The sequence below is a fragment of the Carcharodon carcharias genome, chromosome 10 (genome assembly GCF_017639515.1).
Source record: "Carcharodon carcharias isolate sCarCar2 chromosome 10, sCarCar2.pri, whole genome shotgun sequence".
NCBI lineage: Eukaryota > Metazoa > Chordata > Chondrichthyes > Lamniformes > Lamnidae > Carcharodon > Carcharodon carcharias.
Genome location: NC_054476.1, coordinates 163,884,937 through 163,906,747, shown reverse-complemented (window position 1 = coordinate 163,906,747; position 21,811 = coordinate 163,884,937). Strand labels below are relative to the sequence as shown.

The window sequence follows — 21,811 nt, the reverse complement described above, 5'->3', positions numbered from 1 at the left end:
AGCCACCATGCTGCATATAGGTGCAACTCCTGGGGGTAACCTCTGGTGGTAGCAAAGACGTAACTAAAATGTTTTTGTCTGAAGGTCATGAGAATCATCTGGAGAATTTTAGCAGGAGCATAATTATACCTTTTCCAAGGTAGGATAGGAGAACAGGTATACAGCAGTATACACAAACCTACAATTTACTGACTCATCAATTAGATGAGCAAGCACACTATAGTTTTGCACAACATTTTTTGAAAATGAACGCAGGTTCTTCGGTTTGCTCTAAAATTCAATAAGATCTCATAATTTAATGCAAGGAAATAACATTGCAGAAAGTTTTGGAGACTGGAGAGGCTGTGTGTGTGGAACATGCAGAGGTTCTACAAATGTTGAAAGAATCAAATCAGATGATACCTCAATAAAGTTTTATCCCATCGAAGCCCTGTGCTGTTGCACTTTTCACCTTTCATGATGTTTTCAAACCTCATTGCAGCTGTCTGACACTATAGGGACGATTTTCACCATGCGAGTGAATCGGTTTTGAATGGGTTAATATTGGACCCTCAAAGAATGAACGACTTTGGGTTGGGTTGGTGGTGGGTTGGAATCAAATGCCCGACTCCCAAACCAAATCTGCCCAACTTCAGGTTTTAACAGAGTTTGGATAAAAGAAGTGCATGACTAACCTGCTCTAAGGAAGCAGGGTCAGCACTTCAAACATTTTAATGAGGCTGCGTGCCTCAGTAATATTCACCAACTGTGGCTAAGCCAGTTAGCTGAACTGAGGCGGAGAACTGTTTGATTAGGAGATATGTGGCTTTCTGCCTACCTGATGGATCTGGTGTGCCTGCCTGGCCAACATCAGATACCCCTGTCTTTACCCTTCCAATCTACCCAATGAAGCATCTGATATCCAACTCACCAAGGCCTCTGACTGCCCCCTTTTGCCCTCCAACCCTCTTCTCAGGTTTTCAGCCACTCACTGACCTCCCAGCCCCCCAACCAAGTATTCCAATCTACCGCCCCCACCCCCCACCTCACAAACGAGCCCTACCATTTCAACCACCAAGGCCTCGGACCCCTTACCCCTCCCTAGGCCTCCAACCCCCATTGAATTCATTAACTTCCCTCTCAGGCCTCCCAGTCTCACTTCCTCAGTACCCTGGGACCAGAGCACCACCTGCCCCCAGTGCCACAACAGGCATGCTGGGACAGGAAAACCACTATTAGATACCTCAGCATTGGACCCAAGCCCTTTCAGGAAACTGGGATTGAACCCACCACTGCCTTCATTTGGGTCCCAGGGATCAGCTCCCAGCACCTTACTGGGGTCAGCACTCTCCTGGAATAGTCCTCTCCCCCACGCCCAGGATCAACCACTCCCTCCCCACCACCACATCCATACAGCACTGACCTCCCCCTCCCCCAGTGGTGTGGACCTACCTGTGGCCTCCTCTGGACTGCTCTCCACCCAAGTGGAAACCAAACCTATCAGGCAGGGGAGCCCACATTTCCGAGTTCGTTATGCTCTACTGGCCCAACTGCTTCCTGGTGGGTCAGTTAAGTGAAAAGTCCCCTCCATACAGCCATATAATTGCGTTGCACATTTATTTTTCAATTACATCGTCCCACTGGATAAGTATCAGGTCCCAGCTTTTTTTTACTTATCTTCACATGGCTTCAAAAACCTCGATTTCCCGTGTGGAATGGTTTTGAAGCCTGTGATAACCTGGTTTGGGTTACTACTGGTGTTAAACTCACACCAGCTGGAAAATCAACAGTCTAAATTTTGTCAAAATGTGGAAGTTTCATTTCATTTCAATTATGCCCTGTAAGCGTAGCAGAGTTCTCCTGAAAGTAACAATAACTTGTGTGTGTGTCCAGGACCCTTTATGCAGAAGAATGTCTCATCTACCTTTACAAAGCGAAAGGAGATGTCAAACGTAGCAAGGAATAAAAAGGGAGAGCACAAAGCGACAGCAGTGATCCCATCCACCGGCCAATGGGTCAGGGGGCATCTCAGCTCAGCCAGTCCTGAAGCCCCGACCACATTTTATGATCATCAATGGTTTTGGGAAAGAGCCACAAAGAGTGGAGAAAGGTTTAGAGTGTGAACTGCAATCCAGGGTCAGGTTTGCAGTGGGCACAGGTTAAGATGTGTGGCCGAAGATAATTTGGGGCTGGTGCAGTGAGATTATGGAAATTCCTGAAATAGTTCACTTTCTTTTCACTCTTGCAGCAAAGGGCCCTGTAGCTCTTGCTACATAGACTTGAGTGGAACCAGGGCTCACTTTTGTGTCTCAGTCATTTTCATACTGTGGAGGGATCTGTGTCTTTAAATTTAATTTGTACTTTTTTTTGAGGCAGGCCCTAACTAAAGCAGAAATGAAACTTAAAAGGGAAACAGAACAGGTAAACATTGAAAGGAAACAGGCCTTCCCAGTTTCTAAGGAAACAAAGAACAAATTGAGGTTTGGAAACCAAAACTTCTGGCAAGCTGCACCTGATTTAAAGATATAAAAGGCACAGATCAGTCCAAGCTGAGTAGTATCAGTTGATAAGTCCAGTGGCGCAGAACAGGCAACACTGAAGAAGACAGAGTCCAGATCCCGAAATTAACAATTTGCTTCAGCCGTTTCTGTTACATGTAGATAACATTGGTGCATCTACGTCATCCAGACTGTGCCGACCAGGTTCTGTGGAGGTGTGTCATTTTTGGTGAAGATCATACCCCGTGGAATTCGGGTTGTGTCTGGCTGTGGGCTGGGGTTCAGATGAGCTCTGGGAGTTTGAAGGGCTATGTGATTAATTGGATTAATTGTGATCGCCAAAATCTGACTGGACTGTTGAGCCAATCCGCGAGAACTCTCTTAGTTGTACCTGCCATTTAATGTACAAGGTAGAGTTGGGCCGTAACTTCTAAGCTCCAGGGTGTTGTATTTGTGTCGGGGGTGGGGGTGGGTTGGGGGGGGGGGGTGTGTGTGTGTGTGTGTGTGTGTGGGGAGGGGGTGGGGGTACCAAAGATGCACTGGGGAACCCCTACACCCCCCACCCCGGTACGTTCCCAGATAAGGACTGCACAGCAATTGCAAACTTCCCACCAGCAATTGCCCTGCACTGAGAACCAACTGACAGTTGCAGTTTAAATCGCAAACTCTGGAAGGTTCCGACTGTCTTATGTCAATTGTTACCTAGAAAAAGTTAGAAGTATTTAAATCACTTCTAGCTTCTGAATAGCTATTGTATAGGCCCACACCGATGCCCCCACAGGACTCCCGTCACACCCCCGAATCCTCAGGGGACTCCCCACATCCCTTGACTATTCCCTCCCCTTCCATGGTACTTCCCACCCTAGCCGTTGGACACCCACTCACCCCACGGGACTCCTCCAGTCTCTATCCATAGGACTCCTCATCCACGGAACTCCCTCACCTCTATGGGACCCCTCCAGCCAGCCCGCCCCCCCAACAGGACTTGCCCACTCCTCCCCCACATTGGACTTCCCCCAACCCCGACTACACCCCGCAGGCCCAACCTAACCCATCCCTCCAAGGCCCAGCCCAACCCCCGCCTCCTTCCCCACGCACCCCCACCCCCCACCCCCCACCCCAAACAAGACCTAACTGGAATGGTCCCAACCACTTCCCCACTCCAAGGCCCAAAGGCTCAACCTGACCTCCTGCCCTGCCCCCCCCACCAAAATCAAACCAAAGGCCCAGCCTAGCCCAACCTGACCCCTCCCACCCCATGGCTCAACCTGATTCCCCCTATCCCAAGGACCAACCTGATGTGACACACCAACCCCTTCCCCCCCCAAAAAGCCCGCCCATCCCAATCTGACCCCCTCCACCCCCGCACAAATCCTACCCACTTCGCATATCAACTTACTTTGTCAAAGACATCTACACCTGGCTGGACCTTTGAACGTACCTGGTTTACAGCAGCTAGTGCTGTAAGAAAGGGGGTGTTGCTTACTTACCCTCGACTCTACAGCCCTCAACACCAGGCCACAGGGACACTCTGCACTGCCCGGATCTCACCAGGCCTGTGTCAGAGGGTCGGGCGAGATAGAATCGGCTGGATTTTCAGGTCAGAACATTCGAGCAGAGTGGCAATCCCACTCAATTGCCACTCCCTCAGAAGTTACGGCCCAATCTGTTTTAAGCCATGGAATCCTGTGGCTTAATCCATTTAGTAAATAGGCAGGATTTCTTATTTCTTCTATTTAAAAAAGAAACTACTGGTTTCTACCAAGATTGAAATAAAATTTAAATGAACAAATGAACAGTGGTAGACTTATATACTTTAAAAAAAACATTTTAACAGATCACTCTCAAATAATAAAACCTGAACAGCAATTTCCAACTTTTGGTTCAATGATTCAACTTTTGGTTTTTGGTTCAACTTTTGGTTCAATGGTTCAACTTTTGGTTTTTGGTTCAACTTTTGGTTCAATGATTCAACTTTTGGTTCAATGGTTCAACTTTTGGTTTTTGGTTCAACTTTTGGTTCAATGGTTCAACTTTTGGTTCAATGGTTCAACTTTTGGTTTTTGGTTCAACTTTTGGTTCAATGATTCAACTTTTGGTTTTTGGTTCAACTTTAGGTTCAATGGGTTCAACTTTTGGTTCAATGGTTCAACTTCTGAAAATGCCGGCTTGCCATTGCTTTCAGTTTATTCAAAAAAATATTTATTTTAAACTTCTTCTCATTCTTTTGAATTCTCTAAGGTTTCTTTGCAACTTCTCTACTCTATGACTTTTGTTTGTTTGAATCCAGCAGTTTTGTTCACAAAAGTTCCGATTGTCTCACGATTCTTGGGTTTTTAATGTTTTTCGAATTTTAAGTCGGTATTGATTTCAAGTCTTTGAAATTTTTTTCAGACTCTTTAACGTTATTCTCACTGGACTTGCTTTCCCCGAAACTATTTGTCTTGGTTTACACCGGAAGGTTTATTTGAGTGAGGTGATGCTGAGTGGGGTGCTGTCCACAGGAGCAGTAACCCTGTCATCACTTTCAAGAAGAGAAAAGCAAGGGAGAGGGAAAAAAAAGTTGAATGGAAAAAGTTGTGGGCAAGAAAAGGTTTGCAACATTCTTAACAAAGTGGAGTTGATTGCGATGATGGATTAGATGAGCACAGGTGACAGACTTGGTTGCCAGGTTGATACATGGAGCATGGTTCAGAGTGAGTGATGACCCAGGGGCACACTCGGGTCACAGGTGAAATCTGCTGTATATATTGAAACAAGTGCAGTGTCTTTGGGGGGTGGGGCGGGGGGGGGGGTCATGTTGCAAACCCAGGATCAAACTACAGCCAGGTTTTGCATGTCTGTCATTCAGCTTTCACTCACATTCAGAAAGGACAGCGTCTTGTCCCATCAGACAAGATATTCTTCACATAAACCAGACCCACGAGGCCTAAAATCTCAATATATTTTCTTATATAGAGGTTAGAATAACAATTCAGCAACAAAGCAAAGTGTGCAAAACCAATCATTTCAAAGGGGTCTTTATAAGGTGAGCTTCACACAGAGAAACTCAGACTGGGGACTGAGATAGTGATTTGACTCGTGAGATATGGAAAGTACCCGGGATATAGTTGGTGTATTAATAACTTGTTAAAGAGGGCCGGATAAAAATCATCGTGGAGGAAGTAAGGTGGAGACAGCCAATTGTTGTTTAAATTTAGTGAGGATCAATAACCTTATTTGTGTCACACAGAAAAGATCTGGTTTCATTCCAGTTTTTTGAATTATGGCATTGATCAGATATAATCTGAACTGACTGCAGAGACTTAGCCGGTAAGTTAGCTCTGTTTCCCAACCAAAGCTGGCAGATATGGAGACACCGATCATAGGGCAGTCAGCTGGAGAATATGCTGCAAATATCCAATGAGTGTTACTGGCTGCTGAAAGCAGGTAAGGTATCTAAAGCTGTGGGACGTACTATCTGTGAGACTTCCACCAAGTGGAGAACACATGTATGAAATTCAATGCTGAAGTGTGAAGCTTTGCTTAAACCACTCCATACTGGTGTTAACAGGAACAACTCACATTTTGATAGCGCCCAAGACATTTAAAATGGACAATCAAGGAAAGGTTGGCCAGATGGAAGAGTCTTAATGAGAATGTCAGGGTGTGGGGGGAGGGGCGTGGTTGCACGGTACAGAAGCTGTTCCAGAGGGCAGGGATAAGGATGGTGGATGAGGGGAACATGGAATAAGAGGTACAGGTGCTTGTTGGGATATGGGGCAGAGGACACTACGGGGGTGGAGTGTGTTTTGGCCATGGGGGGGTCTTGAAGGTAAGAAGAAGTATCTTAAAAGTCAGTTGGCTGTAACACAGGAAGGCAGTGGAACTTGATGAGGTGAGGAGAGTTGAAGCAGTGCGGTATACAGCAGGCTTGGTGATTTGTAGTTTATAAATGGTAAAAGCAGGAAGGCCAGAGAGGAGAATGCTAGAGAAAGTCAATTGTGAGGTTTAGGGTTTTGATGTTTACTCCTGCTGTTATATCTTATGTAACAGTTGTGAAGGCTTACAGCAGGTGCTGAAAAGATTTGTGAAAATGGTTCCAGGGATGAAGGACTTCAATTACATGGAGAAATTGGAGAAGTTCCAATCATTCTCCTTAGGGTGGAGATAAGAGGCGATTGGATAGAAGTGATCAAAATCATGAGGAGTCTAGGCAGAGTAGACTGAAGTAGTAGATTCTCGTTAGCAAAAGGGCTGAGGACCAGAGGAGACGGATGTAAAGTGGTTGACACAAGTACCAAAGGCGTGATGAGGAAAAACCCTTTACACAATGAGCGTTTAGGACCTGGAATGCGCCGCCTGAGAGAGCGGTGGAGGCAGATTTAATCATGGCTTTCAAAAGGGAGATTGATAAGCATGTGAAGAGAAATGATTTGCAGGGTTGAGATGAAAAAGCTGGGGAATGGAACCAGCTAAACTATCCTTGCAGAGAGCTGGCACAGACTCGATGGGCTGAATGACCTCTTGTGCTGCAACCGTTCTATGATTCTATAACATGGAATGATGAGGCAAAAGCAAGTAGTGCTACAAGAAAGCAGCCTTGGCGATGGACCAGAAGTGGGGAGAAGCAGCTGAACCCAGGCTTCCTGACTACACCATGCTTCTGCACCTCTGGACTAAGCCAGAGTTTGCCTCTCCAGCCTCGTCTAAGGTGCTACTTAAAACCCTCCTCTTTGACAAAACTTTCAGTCAGCCATACTATTATGTCCTTAGTGGCTCAGTGTCAAATTCTGTTTGACTGTTCCTGTTAAGTGCTTTGGGGCATCTTACTATGTTAAAGGCATTGTTTCTATATGCAAGTTGTTGTTGAAACTGAGAAGGCAGATAGAAAATGGCTGGAAAATCTTGAAGCTCACAGCATATCACAGGTTAATGGTCATGTCTATATTCAAGATGCACACAAATCTTAATAGTTAAAAGCTTCTAAATAGTTAAAAGTTAAAAGTGTTCAATTTTTACAGGCCCCATGGACTGATGAAGCTAAATTTCCAATTCACAAGTGAACATTTTTAGTTATGGTGCTGTGAGTGCACCTTTCTTTATTTTGCACTTACATTTGGAGTTCTAGCATGACCCGTTTGTCTTCCTCCACGTGTATCCCCCAAATGCAGTCCTGACCCTTGTCGTAGGCTTCAGGCCAATTCGGAGACAGCACAACTCCGGCAGAGTCTGTAATCTCCCCACTGCAGACAGCTGTGATTTATATAAAAAAAAAGTCAGTCTCTTTAAGCAGCTGTAAAATTAACTGCAGACAACCTACTGAGCTGTTATAGACACTTTCTTAATGGTTTAACATCATCATGCAGCTCTTTAACTATTTGCTGCTATTGCCAAAATTACTCGTATCTCCTCACTGTCATTTCTTGAAGTGGTTTTCTGGATGGAACCTTGTAAACTCTTAACCATCATTTTTATATTTTCCTGTGTTTTTATCCTTCTTGAACTGTTTTCTCCTGTCTGTAATCAGATGTAGAAGTGACAGTCAAAATGCATTGCTAACCACATAGCTTGAAATGTTACTACAACCATTTGTGTACAAAAGGCATCACCTTTTACAATGACAGCGTGTGCTAAATATGGCAGTCATTGGAATGGTAAGAAAGATCATTTAACTCAAGGCCAGGAAAGGTGCTGCTCACATAGAAGAGTCGGGTGCCAATGCACAAGCTCAGCATGAATTTCCAATGTGAGCTCTTGGAGGTGGAATGCACTTAATGGAGATAAAATGTCCCTATTTCCTAAGTGGCGGGCGAGTGGGGTCTTGGCTTTGGCACTCTTGACCATCTCTAAGTAACGAGTCAAAGGGCAACAAACACTTTGGCCACTTTGCCCAGTCCATCTTCCTCGTGTGGATATTGTGGGCTGAGGGGGGTCTATTGGATGGCAAGGGATAAAACTAGAAGCTACTTCCAAGAGGATGCCAACTGAATGCTGGTTTCCGGGTTCAGGTTCCACTTCCCTGGCTTCTCAGGTCTCAGGGAAGTTAGCACGGGGAGAGCCTCTGAGGTGATCAGGCAGAGAGGAAATGAAAATCACAAGGAAATTCGCTGGATGGAGGGAGAGGAGCTGCCACATCTGGTGACTGGCTTCAAAGCAGTGGAGGCAAAATACCAAGAATAATCTACCCAGTGCCACACACACACAAACACTCTTTCTCTCTCTCTACTGGCAAAAATGTGACCTAGGGAACTCAAAGGAATTAGTATATTAGTAGTTTCTTATTTCAAGTAATTGGTTTAGCATGAAGCGCAAGTCTGAAGTTCATTAATCATTTATTTTGACCTGATTCCCTTTCCGACCAGAATTTCAATAAGCCATTGTTTCAATTCAAATATCATTTGGCAACAAAGTTTGCAACGTATTCCACTGCAAGCATGGGTCCAAGGGACAGAACACATATTAAATACCTGTTAAGCAACAGGACTATTGTTGTTTTGTGTTCATAATTGGCTTTCTTGTCCCTTGTGTTTCCCATGTAACTCCCTGTCAGGAAGTGCTTAGCACCTATTTGCTTTTCCCCTCAGTGGTACATCTGAGATTAGAGATTATGGGAAATCATATATCACAGGGAGATGCCATACACTCTTGCCTTTGGTTAGCTCCCATCCCAGGTGGACAAGGATCCCTGGAAATGTTGAGCATAAAATGGGAATTTCGTTCTCCAGGTCTTCCCACAGTAACTCCGCCAGCTCAATGTTAGTCTTCTACGTGCTCTCTGCTCAACCACACAACACGCACACCCTGCTCTATGCAACTGTCGCCTTAAAACACATTCTGTTGCTATATGCAAGCCACTTTCTAACTGCTCTTCCCCTGAACTAATATATACTCCTTGTGTCTTACATATTCCAGAAGGAGCCAGCATCCATCTATGCCAAACAACCAACCATTCACATTTTGCCTGTGCATTCAGCATTTACAGACAGTGTCTGCATTTATAAGTAAAAATCAACAGGGGTTTAAACTTCCTGTGCTGTTCTGTGGTCACCTCATGGACCACTCAGCCTAGTTTTAATGCTATTACTCCGCTGCAGGCTTCTATTCGATGCCTAGGATAGAACTCTTGTAGGAAACAAAGATGATGACAAAAGGTGACATCCCATTAGTCCCAAGTGTAGCCTATCGTCCTCTAGTACTATATAACAAACTTCATCGACACTTGCGCATTATTGATTTCACAGCTTTGCAAGATCAGGATTTCCCACTCACTTATTATTGCCAAATCTGCTAGGACTGTATTCCGGGAGGTTTCATCAGACAATTTCCAACCCCCACACCCTTATTCCAGTATTGGTTGATTGGCAAGTTAATCAATAATGGCAGCCACAATACCCACAATCCTCTGTGCTATAGAAACTGCTCTAACCCTCATATGGTTTTACTGTGAGTGTGCCTATGTGCCAGAATAGCATTTCACCCTGGGTCCCCGCTAGTCCAGCTATTGATTGCCAGTCTGACAGAGGTGCTTTTCCTCTTGGGTTTCTTGCAACAGAGTTTGGAAGATCAATCTTCAAATCTTCTGGGAAACTCTAGGGCAATTAGGTAGGGTTGGCAATTCCTGTCTCACTGCTTGTAGCAGAGCTGCATCCTCAATCAGAGCAGCAGGAGTTGGGTGTCAGGAGCTATGTGAAGGAGTAAATTGTGAGGAGGAGTTTCTTTGGGCAAAGTGTATTAAGTCGGGAGAGGGGAAAGAATGTCTTTGTGAACTACAGGGTGCGATGTGGTGTGTCTATGTGTTTTGATAAGGAAAACAATATCTTTGCAAGCTTTAGGGAGAAAGGTTGATTATCAGTGGATAATAGGAAGGGGTATGTAAATAGTTTACCACTTAAAAATTCTTGAAGAGATCTTTTTGGCTTCTGAAAATGTTGACATACACTTACTGCAATCATCTACTGAACAGAGTTCCTTCCATCCCCTGGAAGTGTTAAAATCAGCAGTAGAAGAGGAAGCAGGAGAATTTACAGAGGTGAGAACATCAAAACCTTCAAATTGAATTTGCACCCACAATTCATTCACTTTGTTCCATACACTCCTTGCATTTGTATAGACACTTGCTTGGGTCGTATGCCTTAATCTGTCTAGCTTTTATATCTCGTATATTTCTTTCTTTGGGTAATTATTTTACACCTTTTAGCCTTGCCTTTACCTGTAGTGCCTAATGCACAATTTATGACTATTATTCTACTCTCTTCATTTTCATTTGTTTTAGATTATTTATTTATGCTACCTTTCCTACCTGAGCCCTCTCTGCCATTTGCTAGTTTAAAGTCTTTCCGAGTGCCCTATTTATCCTTTCTGTTAGGATCCTGGTCCTGACCCAGGTCAGATAGAGCCCATCCCAGTGCTCTAGTTCCTTCCTGTTCATTACTGGTGCTAGTGTCCAATGCATAGCTACAAATTATAGCCCTCTCCCTTTTGCATCTGTCGAGCTGAATGCTGTAGGTCAGCCTGTTTTTGAGTGGCCAGATTTTTTGGGGAGCGGGAGGGTGGTTGGTCACCGGTGTGGTGGTTGGATTCTTTGCTTCTTAGGCAGTCCCTTGGGATCGAGGATGGCTTCCTTCCACTCTGGTTCAATGGGTTCTGGGATGGCTGATAAGTCCAATGTGTGACCTGCAGACTCTGCCAGGCAATGGCCATCTTCAACAAGAGAGAATCTAACCATCACCCCTTGACATTCGATGGCATTACCATCTCTGAATCCCCAACTATCAACAACCTGGGGGTTACCATTTACCAGAAACTGAACTGGACTAGCCATATAAATACTGTGGCTACAAGAGCAGGTCAGAGATTAGGAGTCCTGCAGTGAGTAGGAGTCACCTCCTGACTCCCCAAAGCCTGTCCACCATCTATAAGGCACAAGTCAGGAGGGTGATGGAATGTTCCCCACTTGCCTGGATGAGTGCAGCTCCAACAACACTCAAGAAGCTCGACACCATCCAGGCCAAAGCAGCCCATCCCATCCACAAACATTCATTCCCTCCACTGCCAATGCACCATGGCAGCAGCGTGTGCCATCTACAAGATGCACTGCAGGAATTCACCAAGGCTGCTTGGACAGCACCTTCTAAACTCATGACCACTACCATCTAGAAGGACAAGGGCAGCAGATGCATGGGAGCACCACCGCCTCCAAGTTCCCCTCCAAGCCACACACCACCCTGACTTGGAAATATATCATCGTTCCCTCACTGTCGCTGGGTCAAAACCCTGGACCTCCCTCTCTAACAGCACAATGGGTGTACCTACACTACAGGGACTGCAAAAGGCAGCTCACCATCACCTTCTCAAGGGCAATCCGGGATAAATGTTGGCCTAGCCAGTGGCACCCACATCCCGTGAATGAGTAAAAAAAATTGCTTTAATTGAGGACACCTCGAAAGCATTTCCACTGTCCCCCTGGGAGTCTCCTGCCATGACTGAGTTCTGAGTAGAGCGGTTGTTTCTAGACTGACAGGCATGAGCCACTGGCTCTGCTCCTGTTCTCAGCATCAGCGTTAACTGGGTAAAAGTGTTGGACAACCTCCTTTCACATCTTATTATATAATCTCTCCTCCTACAGAGGTTTACTCAGTCCAAAGCTTAGGGGGGGAATTTTCTCCCCGCCTGGGGGTTGGGCGGGAGTGGGTGAGGGCAGCTGCGTGCCGCCATTTTACGTGGGCGGGCCAATTAAGTCCCGCCCAGCAGGTCACGCACCCGGAAGTGGGTGGGGGGGAGGGTAGTAGGCTGAGTCAGGGCCTGCGCGTGAAAGATCCAGAAACCTCCCTGAGAGCTGCCTCGGGGAGATTAGTTTGATGTTGAAAAATTTTAATAAAGGTTAAAAAAAAAAAAATTTTAAAGGCAGTGTCACGTGAGCCGGGACGTGTCTTTGAATTTTATTAAATAACGTTTTAAAACCTCCGCAAAACCTCAACCCGCCCGTGGATGAGGTTTCCTGAGAAATGCGAAGGCCGCCTGGGCTCTTCGCCTGCGCCCCCCCACCCCCACCCCACCCTCCCACCCCACCCCACCCTTGCTGACTTTCACTAATAGGGTGGGTGGCACATTTTCAGCTCCTAATGAGTTTGCCCACCAGGTTTGAAGAGGTGATAAAGATAGTTAAGCTGTGCAGCGTTAAGGCTCTGTTAAAATTCCCATATCCTTCAAACATACTAAAGTCCCAGCTTGCTCTTGTTGCTTTTCTTGCTGTTAGCTCGTGGAAAACTCCTGGTCCCCACACTGGATAAAACGGGTGTGATCTTACCTCTGCAGGCTGGCTCAGTCTCATTCCACTGGGGGTCCCGGACGTCCACACACTCGATGATCACTGACCCTTGTTCCAGCGTGTACCCTGGATCACACGAAAACTCAGCCACAGTTCCCACTTGATATGATGCATCACCCGTTGTGAAATTTCCATACTTGATGAATGGCTCATAGCAATGACCCTGTTCAAAGGCTGAAACAGAAAGGAAACATACGCTCAAAACAAAAAAAAAAGCTTTGAAATTATGAAGAATTATATGCAAACACCAGCAGACCTTCCATGGCATTGCTCGTGGCAAGATGTTTAAAACATGAGGGAACTTCCAAAATGTGATGGGGAATGTATTACACAAAGTAAGTGCGGCATCTATAGAAAATGCACAGCAAAGACCGATTGTTCATATATTACTGCACCTAAATTACAACAGTGACTACAGTTCAAAAGCACTTCATTAACTGTAGAGTCTATGAAATGCCCTTTCATCAGTCTCCCAAGGCATTGCACATGGAGAGTAAAATCTAAGGGTGGAGTTGTCTCAGATTTGCACTAAGTGCAGTAGCGGGCGGGAGAAAGAACATTTTATCCTCCGGCCGCAATGGTGGCTTTTCACATCGAATCATCCCAATCCCACATCACTGATCACACGTTCCCGGGAAACATGCTGTTTTGATGGTGGGCAGGCTCTGATTTGCCATTGCCTCGCTGCTTCATCAAGCTGGGCACCACATTTAAAGTGCAGCCGCATGCGCACCTCTCAGGGCTTCCAGCCCGGAAATGCTGCTAAGAAGATATGGCCCCAGAAGACAAGATGACTTCAGACCCCCACCCCCCGTGTGACGTGTCCCCCAAGTGCCTTTTGGACGCTGTGGAGGCTTGCCGTGAGGTCCTCTACCCTCGCTCTGAGTACAGGAGGGGCAGCAGCATTACCACTCCGGCTTGGTAGGCAATGGCAGTGGTGGCCAATGCCAATGCTGCACAGAGGAGGTTGGCCATCCAATGCAGATACAGGATGAATGATGTTATCCATGCTGTCGGGGTAAGGAAACCATCTCATCACTCTGAACTCACACACCCAAGCCTATCACACATTCACTGACATCTCACTCACTGCCAGCTCAAGGGGCATCACCACTCACTCTCTCAGACACACACCCTCACATCTCCATCTCCTCTGGAGACTGCCTCCTCAGCCCTCACCATCGCCGCTCGTACAGATCAACTTGTTCCCCAAACACACCCTGGGATACTCCCTTCCCTAGTAAAGCCCTCGCCCTGCTGCCTCTTCCCTTGCCTGAGGCCACTTCACGTCCTTGCCCAATTAAGTCCTAGACCTGCAGCTGTAGAGAAGCCAACCCCACCTTATGGCTGGTCTGGTAGCCAGAGACTGGCCCCAGAGCCCCCCTATAAGTGATGTGGTGCCGTCTGCGAAGCCTGGCGCTGATGACTGTGAGTGCTGCCCGAAGCAAGGTGGGCAAATAAACCTCAAAGTCCCGAGCGAAGTGCAGCTCGCCAGGTGCATGTCCCTAATGTACAGTTGCGCAACGCGTTGGCGTGATTGGGTGCTCATGTGATCCAGCGTGGAGGGGGTGATCCCGGTGAGCTGGGCTTTTCACGAAATGCAGACGTATTACAATGAGGTCTGATGTCGGGAAATGCAGCCCACCATTGACGGGTAGTGTGGACGATTGCAAACTGGTTTCACGTCGTTGTGAAACCGATTTTTGGCCTTCTTGCCATATTGTCCGCTCCTGCTGCCAAACACGCCCAATGCCAGTGGGCACGGAAAATTCCACCCTAAGTGCAGTCTTCATGTGAAGCTGAGTTAGAGAACAGGAGATAGTTGGTCCAGGCCAAACAGATATAATTCAGTTCTCATTTACACTCATAAAGCTTGACATTTTTGTGTAGCATTTGATTCTATTTTATGATATACATTTTAAGAAACTTAGGATATTTGGAAAGTAAACAAGCAGCGTTTAAGTTAAAAGCAGAGTACTGCAGATGTTGGAAATCTGAAACAGCGACAGAAAATGCTGGAAAAACTCAGCAGGTCTGGCAGCATCTGTGGAGAGAGAAGCAGAGTTAACATTGAGTCCGTATGACTCTTCTTCAGAGCAGCGTTTAAGTTGTACTTGTGGACAGAGTAGGTTGGTGACACCAGTCTCTCCTTCAGGGAAGCATGTTTCAGATCCAGAAGCTGACATGTTAGCCTGACAGAAGTGTGAAAGATCCAAGGCCTAGGAACTGCTCACTCCCTCAATTTAACAAGTGTTTCCCTGAAGTGTAGGCTGAAGAGCTTGGAGGTATGAAACTGAGGTGCGAGAACACCTAAAGCGGTGGAACTGTTTTAACTACAGGGCGACAAGCTTTCAGTGGCAATTTTAACAACAACTTGTATTTAAATAGCACCTTGAACCAAGCAAATTGTCCCGTGGTGTCTGAGTGTCAGCAAACAAAATTTGGCACCAAGCCACATAAGGACAGGTTAGGACCGACGACATTAGGGTGCATTTTAAAGAGGAGAGAGAAGTACAGAGATGGATATTACAGAATTTAGGACCCTGAGAGCTGACGACATAGGTACTTGTAATGGGAAAACGTCGACACAAAAGGTGTGACAGGAATGTGACAGCAGGTAGTGAGGTTTTGAAGACAGGAAGTGTGTACTAATGGAAGCTTTTGAATTTATTGTAGCAGGTTTATGAGCGAGCCCTCTATATGAAGGATTCTAATTCAGACATCCATGCCAGATCTACTTAAGGGTGGAGGCACACAGAGGCGTAATGACAGTGCTATCATCACGACCTACTGATCATTTTTTAATGTTAATAAAAAGAACAAGACAACTTTCTAAAATGAAAACTTCAGTGGAGCAAACCCGCTGGTGACCAAGGTTGCATCATGATGCCATGTTTTGTAGAGCACCCTTATACTAAAATCAAATATACACTACATTAATTTTTGTTTGTGTCGATTGGTGATCTGCTTCACACGGGTACAACCCAATTTTCTTTATAATGTAGTCAATCCAGTAACTTGAATTGGCTAAAGCAATAAAGTGATATGAGCAAGCACATGTCCAGATCACTCAGCCTGTCTTGTGAATATCATTGCCCAATCCATTTAGAATGCAGTTACACAGCAAGGTGGTTGGAATATCAGCTTTCATTCAGGGAGCAGCTCATTTATGCAAACTGCATTTGACTTGGAATTCTTCTGCCCAGGATAGAACCCTATGCCTGACCATACACGTGCAAGTGCTGAGCTCTGCTGCCAGCAGTTTCAATTTGACAGATCGAGTGGGGGGTGCCTGGACACATGCATTTCCTGGTAAGTTTAAAAGACACTCAGTGTGTCTCGGGGGGCCCCATGAGCATGTTACAATGACCTGTTTGATACTCCATTCTACATGCCAAGACCAAGCAGTGAGAGATTCGGTCCTTTGCCCAGTCTCACGCCATTCCCCTTCAGAATCAGGTTGGAACCTGACCCTGTACTTTTATCGTAACTCCAGCACTACTGTGAAGGAAGATCATGTCACAGCAATGCTAACATTGTAACATAAATGTAACCTCACACTTCTTCTGAGGACTAGTTGAGCAGATATCCATCCACTTGTCATTGCCCCCTCTACACCTCAAGCAAGACTGTGTAATGCCTATCCAACCTCACCTCCAGCGACATTTTTGGCTGGTTTCCTTCCTTCGTATGACTTATCCAGCAGTTGAGGAACCATCAAATTCTGCAGTTCAATTCATTCTTTGTGCTTTTCTTTATAACACTCAAACGGTTATTATCCCTCCATATTTTCTTTAAAAATGTTGACAGCATTTGCCAAACATTTTTTTCATTCGTTAATAGAATGTGGACATCACTGACCAGGGCCAGCGTTTATTGCCCATCCCTAAGTACCCTTGAGAAGGTGGTGGTGAGCTGCCTTCTTGAACTGCTCCAAACCATTTGGTGTAGCTACACCCACAGTGCTGTTAGGGAGGGAGTTCCAGGATTTTGACCCAGCGACAGTGAAGGCACGGCGGGTGATATAGTTCCAAGTCTGGATGGTGTGTGGTTTGGAGTGGAACATGCAGGTGATGGTGTTCCCATACATCTGCTGCCCTTGTCCTTCTAGGGGTGGAGGTTGCGGTTTGGAACGTGCTGCCAAAGGAGCCTTGGTGAGTTGCTGCAGTGCATCTTGTAGATGGTACAAACCATACATTGGTTCTTCTTTTCCAACAAAAGTTAAAGACCCATGTGCTTTAATCACAACTCCCCATGTAATTGGTGAAAAAAGTAATAGTGAAAAACTTACATTTATGTAGCACTTCTCATGTACTTAGGAAGTATTTCGCAGCCAATAATTTGCTTTTTTCTTTTGAAGTATAAACAATATTGTCATTGTTGGAAAACACAGCAGCCAATTTATGCTCAGCAAGATCGTTCAAACAGCAACAAGGTGAACAGAGCTGTTTTGGTGCTGTTGGTTGAGGGGTGAATGTTGTCTATGACACCATCTGAAACACAGCTCCTCAAACAATGCAGCACTCTGCCAGTCCTGAACTGTCTAAGTTATATACTCACATCCTCAAGTGGGACTTCAACCTACAACCTCTGAAACAGGAGCATGAATGCTAGCAATGGAGTCAAGCCATTGAAGAGACTTCCTCCACCAGATTGTGAATTGCCTTGCAAACATGTATTAAACACCTTTACTACCCTGTGAAAGTATATATTGATTACTAAAAGATTTACTATTGTTGCCGAACACAATACAAAAGTATACAGAAATAAGGCACATGGATTAAATAAAATATATCACATGAACTTGTTTTGTTCCTATAATATAATTTCTTATTGTAATTGACTCTAAATTACTTTAATTAACAAAGAGCACGTTATTTTGTGTAGTTAATTTGCTGCAGTAAAACATGTCTAATAATCTCAGGCATTCACAATGCAACCTAATTGCTTTAGTGAACTACAGTACTCCCTCACACTCTGCAATACGCTACAACCTTTTAGATGAGGCATTGTTTACAGCTTTGTTACTGAGTACAGGATGTGCACTTCATTCTGATAGAAATGATTCACAAGATTTTCAGTGAGCTTCACATGTCCTCTAATAGTGTCTGATCCCGTGTTTTATAAACCCACCACTACCAGTTCACATTAGAAATAATCCTAACATCCCCAGGAAGGCAAAGCTGTTCAGTGTCATCAGTGTGCTAATTTATAGACAGTGTGAATTGGACTGTAGAATTTCACAGCACATAATTATTAATAAGCTATTACTTGTGGACTTGCCTTAATGACCTCAACTTTGCAGTTAATGAGGTTGTATAGTAGATAGGTTGCAAAGCATAAACAACACAATGGCACATATAGATCAACTTTATTAAAAAGGCAAAATAGCTGGAGGACAACTGAAAATGAGCCCAGATCATCTTTGTCAGCATGGTCTAATATATAGCCAGAGCTCTTCGAGACAGAATTCACTTTACTAACATCCATTAGGGATGCATGAACATATAATCTTTCCATGTTTTAAAGTCAGAGAGGGGCAGCTCCACTCGCTTTCATTTGATTAATTTATGGTTCCAATGAACAACTGGCTCCCTTTGTAAACAAAAAGAGGAGGCTTCGAATATTTATTGCTGGAGGTGCAACCAAAGATTTTGAGCTCTTACATTAAGATTCTTTCTAAATATTAATAGCTTCTCATAGTTGCAGTATGATGAGCTCAGTGTCTATCAAGGATTCCATTGCAAGATATGCTGAAAGCTACTCCTTGCTCCCATCCGTGAATTCATCGTGGAAAGGCCTACACCATGAATTCTTACCAACACCCCATTTACCACAGAGAAAAGTACAATCATTGTCAATTAGTATTTTTTTTTTATTATTGGCTTATGGGATGGGAAGTCGCTGGCTAGGCCAGCATTTATTGCCCATCTCTAATTGCCCTTGAGAGCTGGGTGACTTGCTAGGCCATTTCAGAGGGCATTTGAGAGTCAACCACATTGCTGTGGGTCAGGAGTCATGTGTAGGCCTTGACCAGGTAAGGGCGGCAGATTTCCTTCCCGAAAGGGCATTAGTGAACCAGATAGGGCTCGTTGGTATGCTAACCTACAAAGGTCAGAGGTAAAGCTGGAGGTCACCCCAGTAGAAAAAACATCTTTATTCATATTGCTGCCTGAAGCAAGGTTAAGGTCAGCGTTCTGAATTTGTTTTACAAATAAAGTCATAGAGTTATACAGCACAGAAACAGGCCCTTCGGCCCATCGTGTCTGTGCTGGCCATCAAGCACCTATCCATTCTAATCCCCTTTTCCAGCACTTGGCCATAGCCCTGTTTGCTATGGCATTTCAGGTGCTCATTTAAACACTTCTTAAATATTCCACAGCTCCTTTTCTCTTTGGGATTTCCTGGGCCACAGAGGCCACCTTTATGATGAAGAAATGTAAATGAAGCTCATTCCCTTGCACGTTAAATTTATAAAATATTTGTACCTGATTCGATAACAATTCAGTTGCACTTTTGCAATTTTTATTTAATTTTAATTTCAGTAAATAATATTAGCAGGGAAACAATGAATTCAAGGAAAGCCTACTTTTAAAGAAACTGGGAGGAATTTTCCACACCCACAGGAGCTCGGTGGCATGAGTGGACAATATGGCGAGAAGACCAGAAATCAGTTTCATGATGTCGTGAAACCAGTTTGCGATCGTCTGCTCAGCCTGTCGATGGCAGGTCGCGTTTCCCACCATCGGACTTCGGGAACCTCATTGTAATACATCTGCATATCATTATAAGGCCATCCCGCTGGACTCATCCCCCCATGCTGGATCGTCCGCCTACGTTGGCATAATTGCATGCCAACGTGTTTCACAACTCCACATAAGTGACGTGCACCTGCCGAGCTGCACTTCGCTCAGGAGACTTTGAGGTTTGTTTACCTACCTTGCTTCGGGCAACTCTTGCAGTCATCAACGCCAGACAGCACCATAACCTCACGGGCAGGTCTCTAGGCTTTTCAGCGGCTGCAGGGCTAGGGCTTGCTTGGGGAAGGGGGAGAAGTGGCCTCAGGCAAGGGACGAGGTTGCAGGGTGAGGGCTGTACTGGGGAAGGAGCGTGACCCAGGGTTTGTGTGGGGGCGCTTATTGATCTGTGCAAGTGGCCTTAAGATGGCGAGGGCTGAGGAGGCAGTCTCCAGAGGAAATAAGGCCAGATGGAGATGTGAGGGTGTGTGTAGGAGAGTGAGTGGTGATGTCCCTTGAGCTGGCAGTGAGTGAGATGCCAGTGAATGTGTGATGGGTTTGTGAGTGTGTGAGTTTAGAGTGATGAGATGGTTGCCTTACCCTGGCAGCACGGATGAGGTCATTCATTCTCAATCAGCATCCCCATGTGCAGCATTGGCTCTGTGCGTCACTGTTATCGCCTACCAAGCTGGAGTGGTAATGTTGCTAACCCTCCTGTGGCTAGAGCGGGAATAGTGGACCTCACGACGGGCCTCCACACCATCTAAAAGGCACTCAAGGGAACGTCATTAAACCCGGAGGCTGCAGTCTTCTTGCCTCTCGGGACCATGTCATATTTGCAGCAGTCCTGGGCAGGAAGCACAGAGCTGTGCGTTGCTAATAAAACGTGGCAGCCGGTGTGATGAAGCAGCGAGGTGACGGCATGGTAGGTGAAGCCGAGCCCGCCTGCCATCGAAACAACATGTTTCCCAGGAATACATAATTGATGAGGTGGGTTTGGGGGGGCGATACGGTGTGAGAAGCCGCCATTGCGGCCGGCAGGTAAAACATCGTTTTACCGGCCCGCTACCGCACTTAGTGCAAATCTGGGACGATTCCCCCCAACTGTATCTCATCCCTGTAAACCAGACAATTTGAACAAAGCCCTGAAAATATGTCGGCTTAAGACTCTCCATTTTAATAGAATACAGGAGGGCACTCTCTTTTCTTCTGAAATTAATATTTCACTCATGAAATCACAGGAATTATGCTTTGGGTTTGAAGTTAGCAATGAGCCACTAACTGGAGAGAAAGTTAAAAAGAGGAACCTAACAACAGAAGTATCAAGCAGTGTGCTTGTGCACAAAAACCAAGTGCAGTACTGACAGAGTGTTGCATTGACAGAGATGCTGTCTTTCAGATGAGATAAAAGACTTGCACCAGTTGTCTCAAAGCACTTTACAGCTAATGAAGTAATTTTTGAAGTGTAGTCACTGCTGTAATGTAGGAAACATTTGCCTCTGAGTCACAATGTTCTGGGTTCAAATCCCACTCCAGGACTTGAGTAGTGCTGAGAAATGCAGTACTGAGAGGTCGCTGCACTCTCACAAATGCAATCTTTCGGAAGAGCTGTAAAACCAGCAGCAAGTACAAATGGGACCAAGAGAGAATTGGATGCATTTTTGTAAATAAAAGGGATTGAGGGACAGGATAAGAAGGGTTGTATTGATCTATGAAAAAGAGACAAACTTTCAGTCTTGAACTGTTTCTAAAGTTGATGCAACAAGATCTTTCCACTTATGTAGGACACCAAACTAGAGGCCAAAATGACATGATCATCACTAATAAACTCACTAGGAAATGCAGGGCAAACCCCTTTACCCAGAAGAGTGGTTGGAATGTGGAACTCTCTACTACAAAGAGTATCTGAGGCAGATAGCGTAGATACATTTAAGGGGATGCTGGATAAGCAGATGAGAAAGAAAAGAATAGAAGGATATGTTGACAGGATTAGAGAGTTGGAAGGTAGCTCACGTGAAGCATAAACACCAGCACGGACCAGCAAGCCAACTAGCCTGTTTCTGCTGGGGCGGCCAGATGTCTAGTTTTGAACCAAACAGTCCAGTTGTAGCTGGTCTGGCCACAGCCTGCTATTGGATGGCTTTATAATTGGTCTTTTGAGCCTTAGTACACTTGGTCAGTGAAGCAGGGCAGGAGCCTCTGCTGGTTCCTATCTCCATCTGCAGCAGCCTGAATACAATGGAAAAGCAGAAAACAATCTTTTCTCATACCCTTTTCCCATCCTTTGT

At 45.3% G+C, this 21,811-nt stretch overlaps 1 protein-coding gene across 1 annotated transcript in view; it reads right to left on the bottom strand.

The window, feature by feature from the left end:
• Positions 1-21,811, bottom strand: part of sez6b (seizure related 6 homolog b) — a 488,962-nt gene that overhangs the window by 118,327 nt on the left and 348,824 nt on the right. The window contains exons 8-9 of the mRNA XM_041196728.1: positions 12,766-12,960; positions 7,574-7,712 (exon numbers count right to left, since the gene is read on the bottom strand). Coding sequence (XP_041052662.1) covers positions 7,574-7,712; positions 12,766-12,960 — 334 coding nt within the window. The remainder of the gene's footprint in view (positions 1-7,573; positions 7,713-12,765; positions 12,961-21,811) is intronic.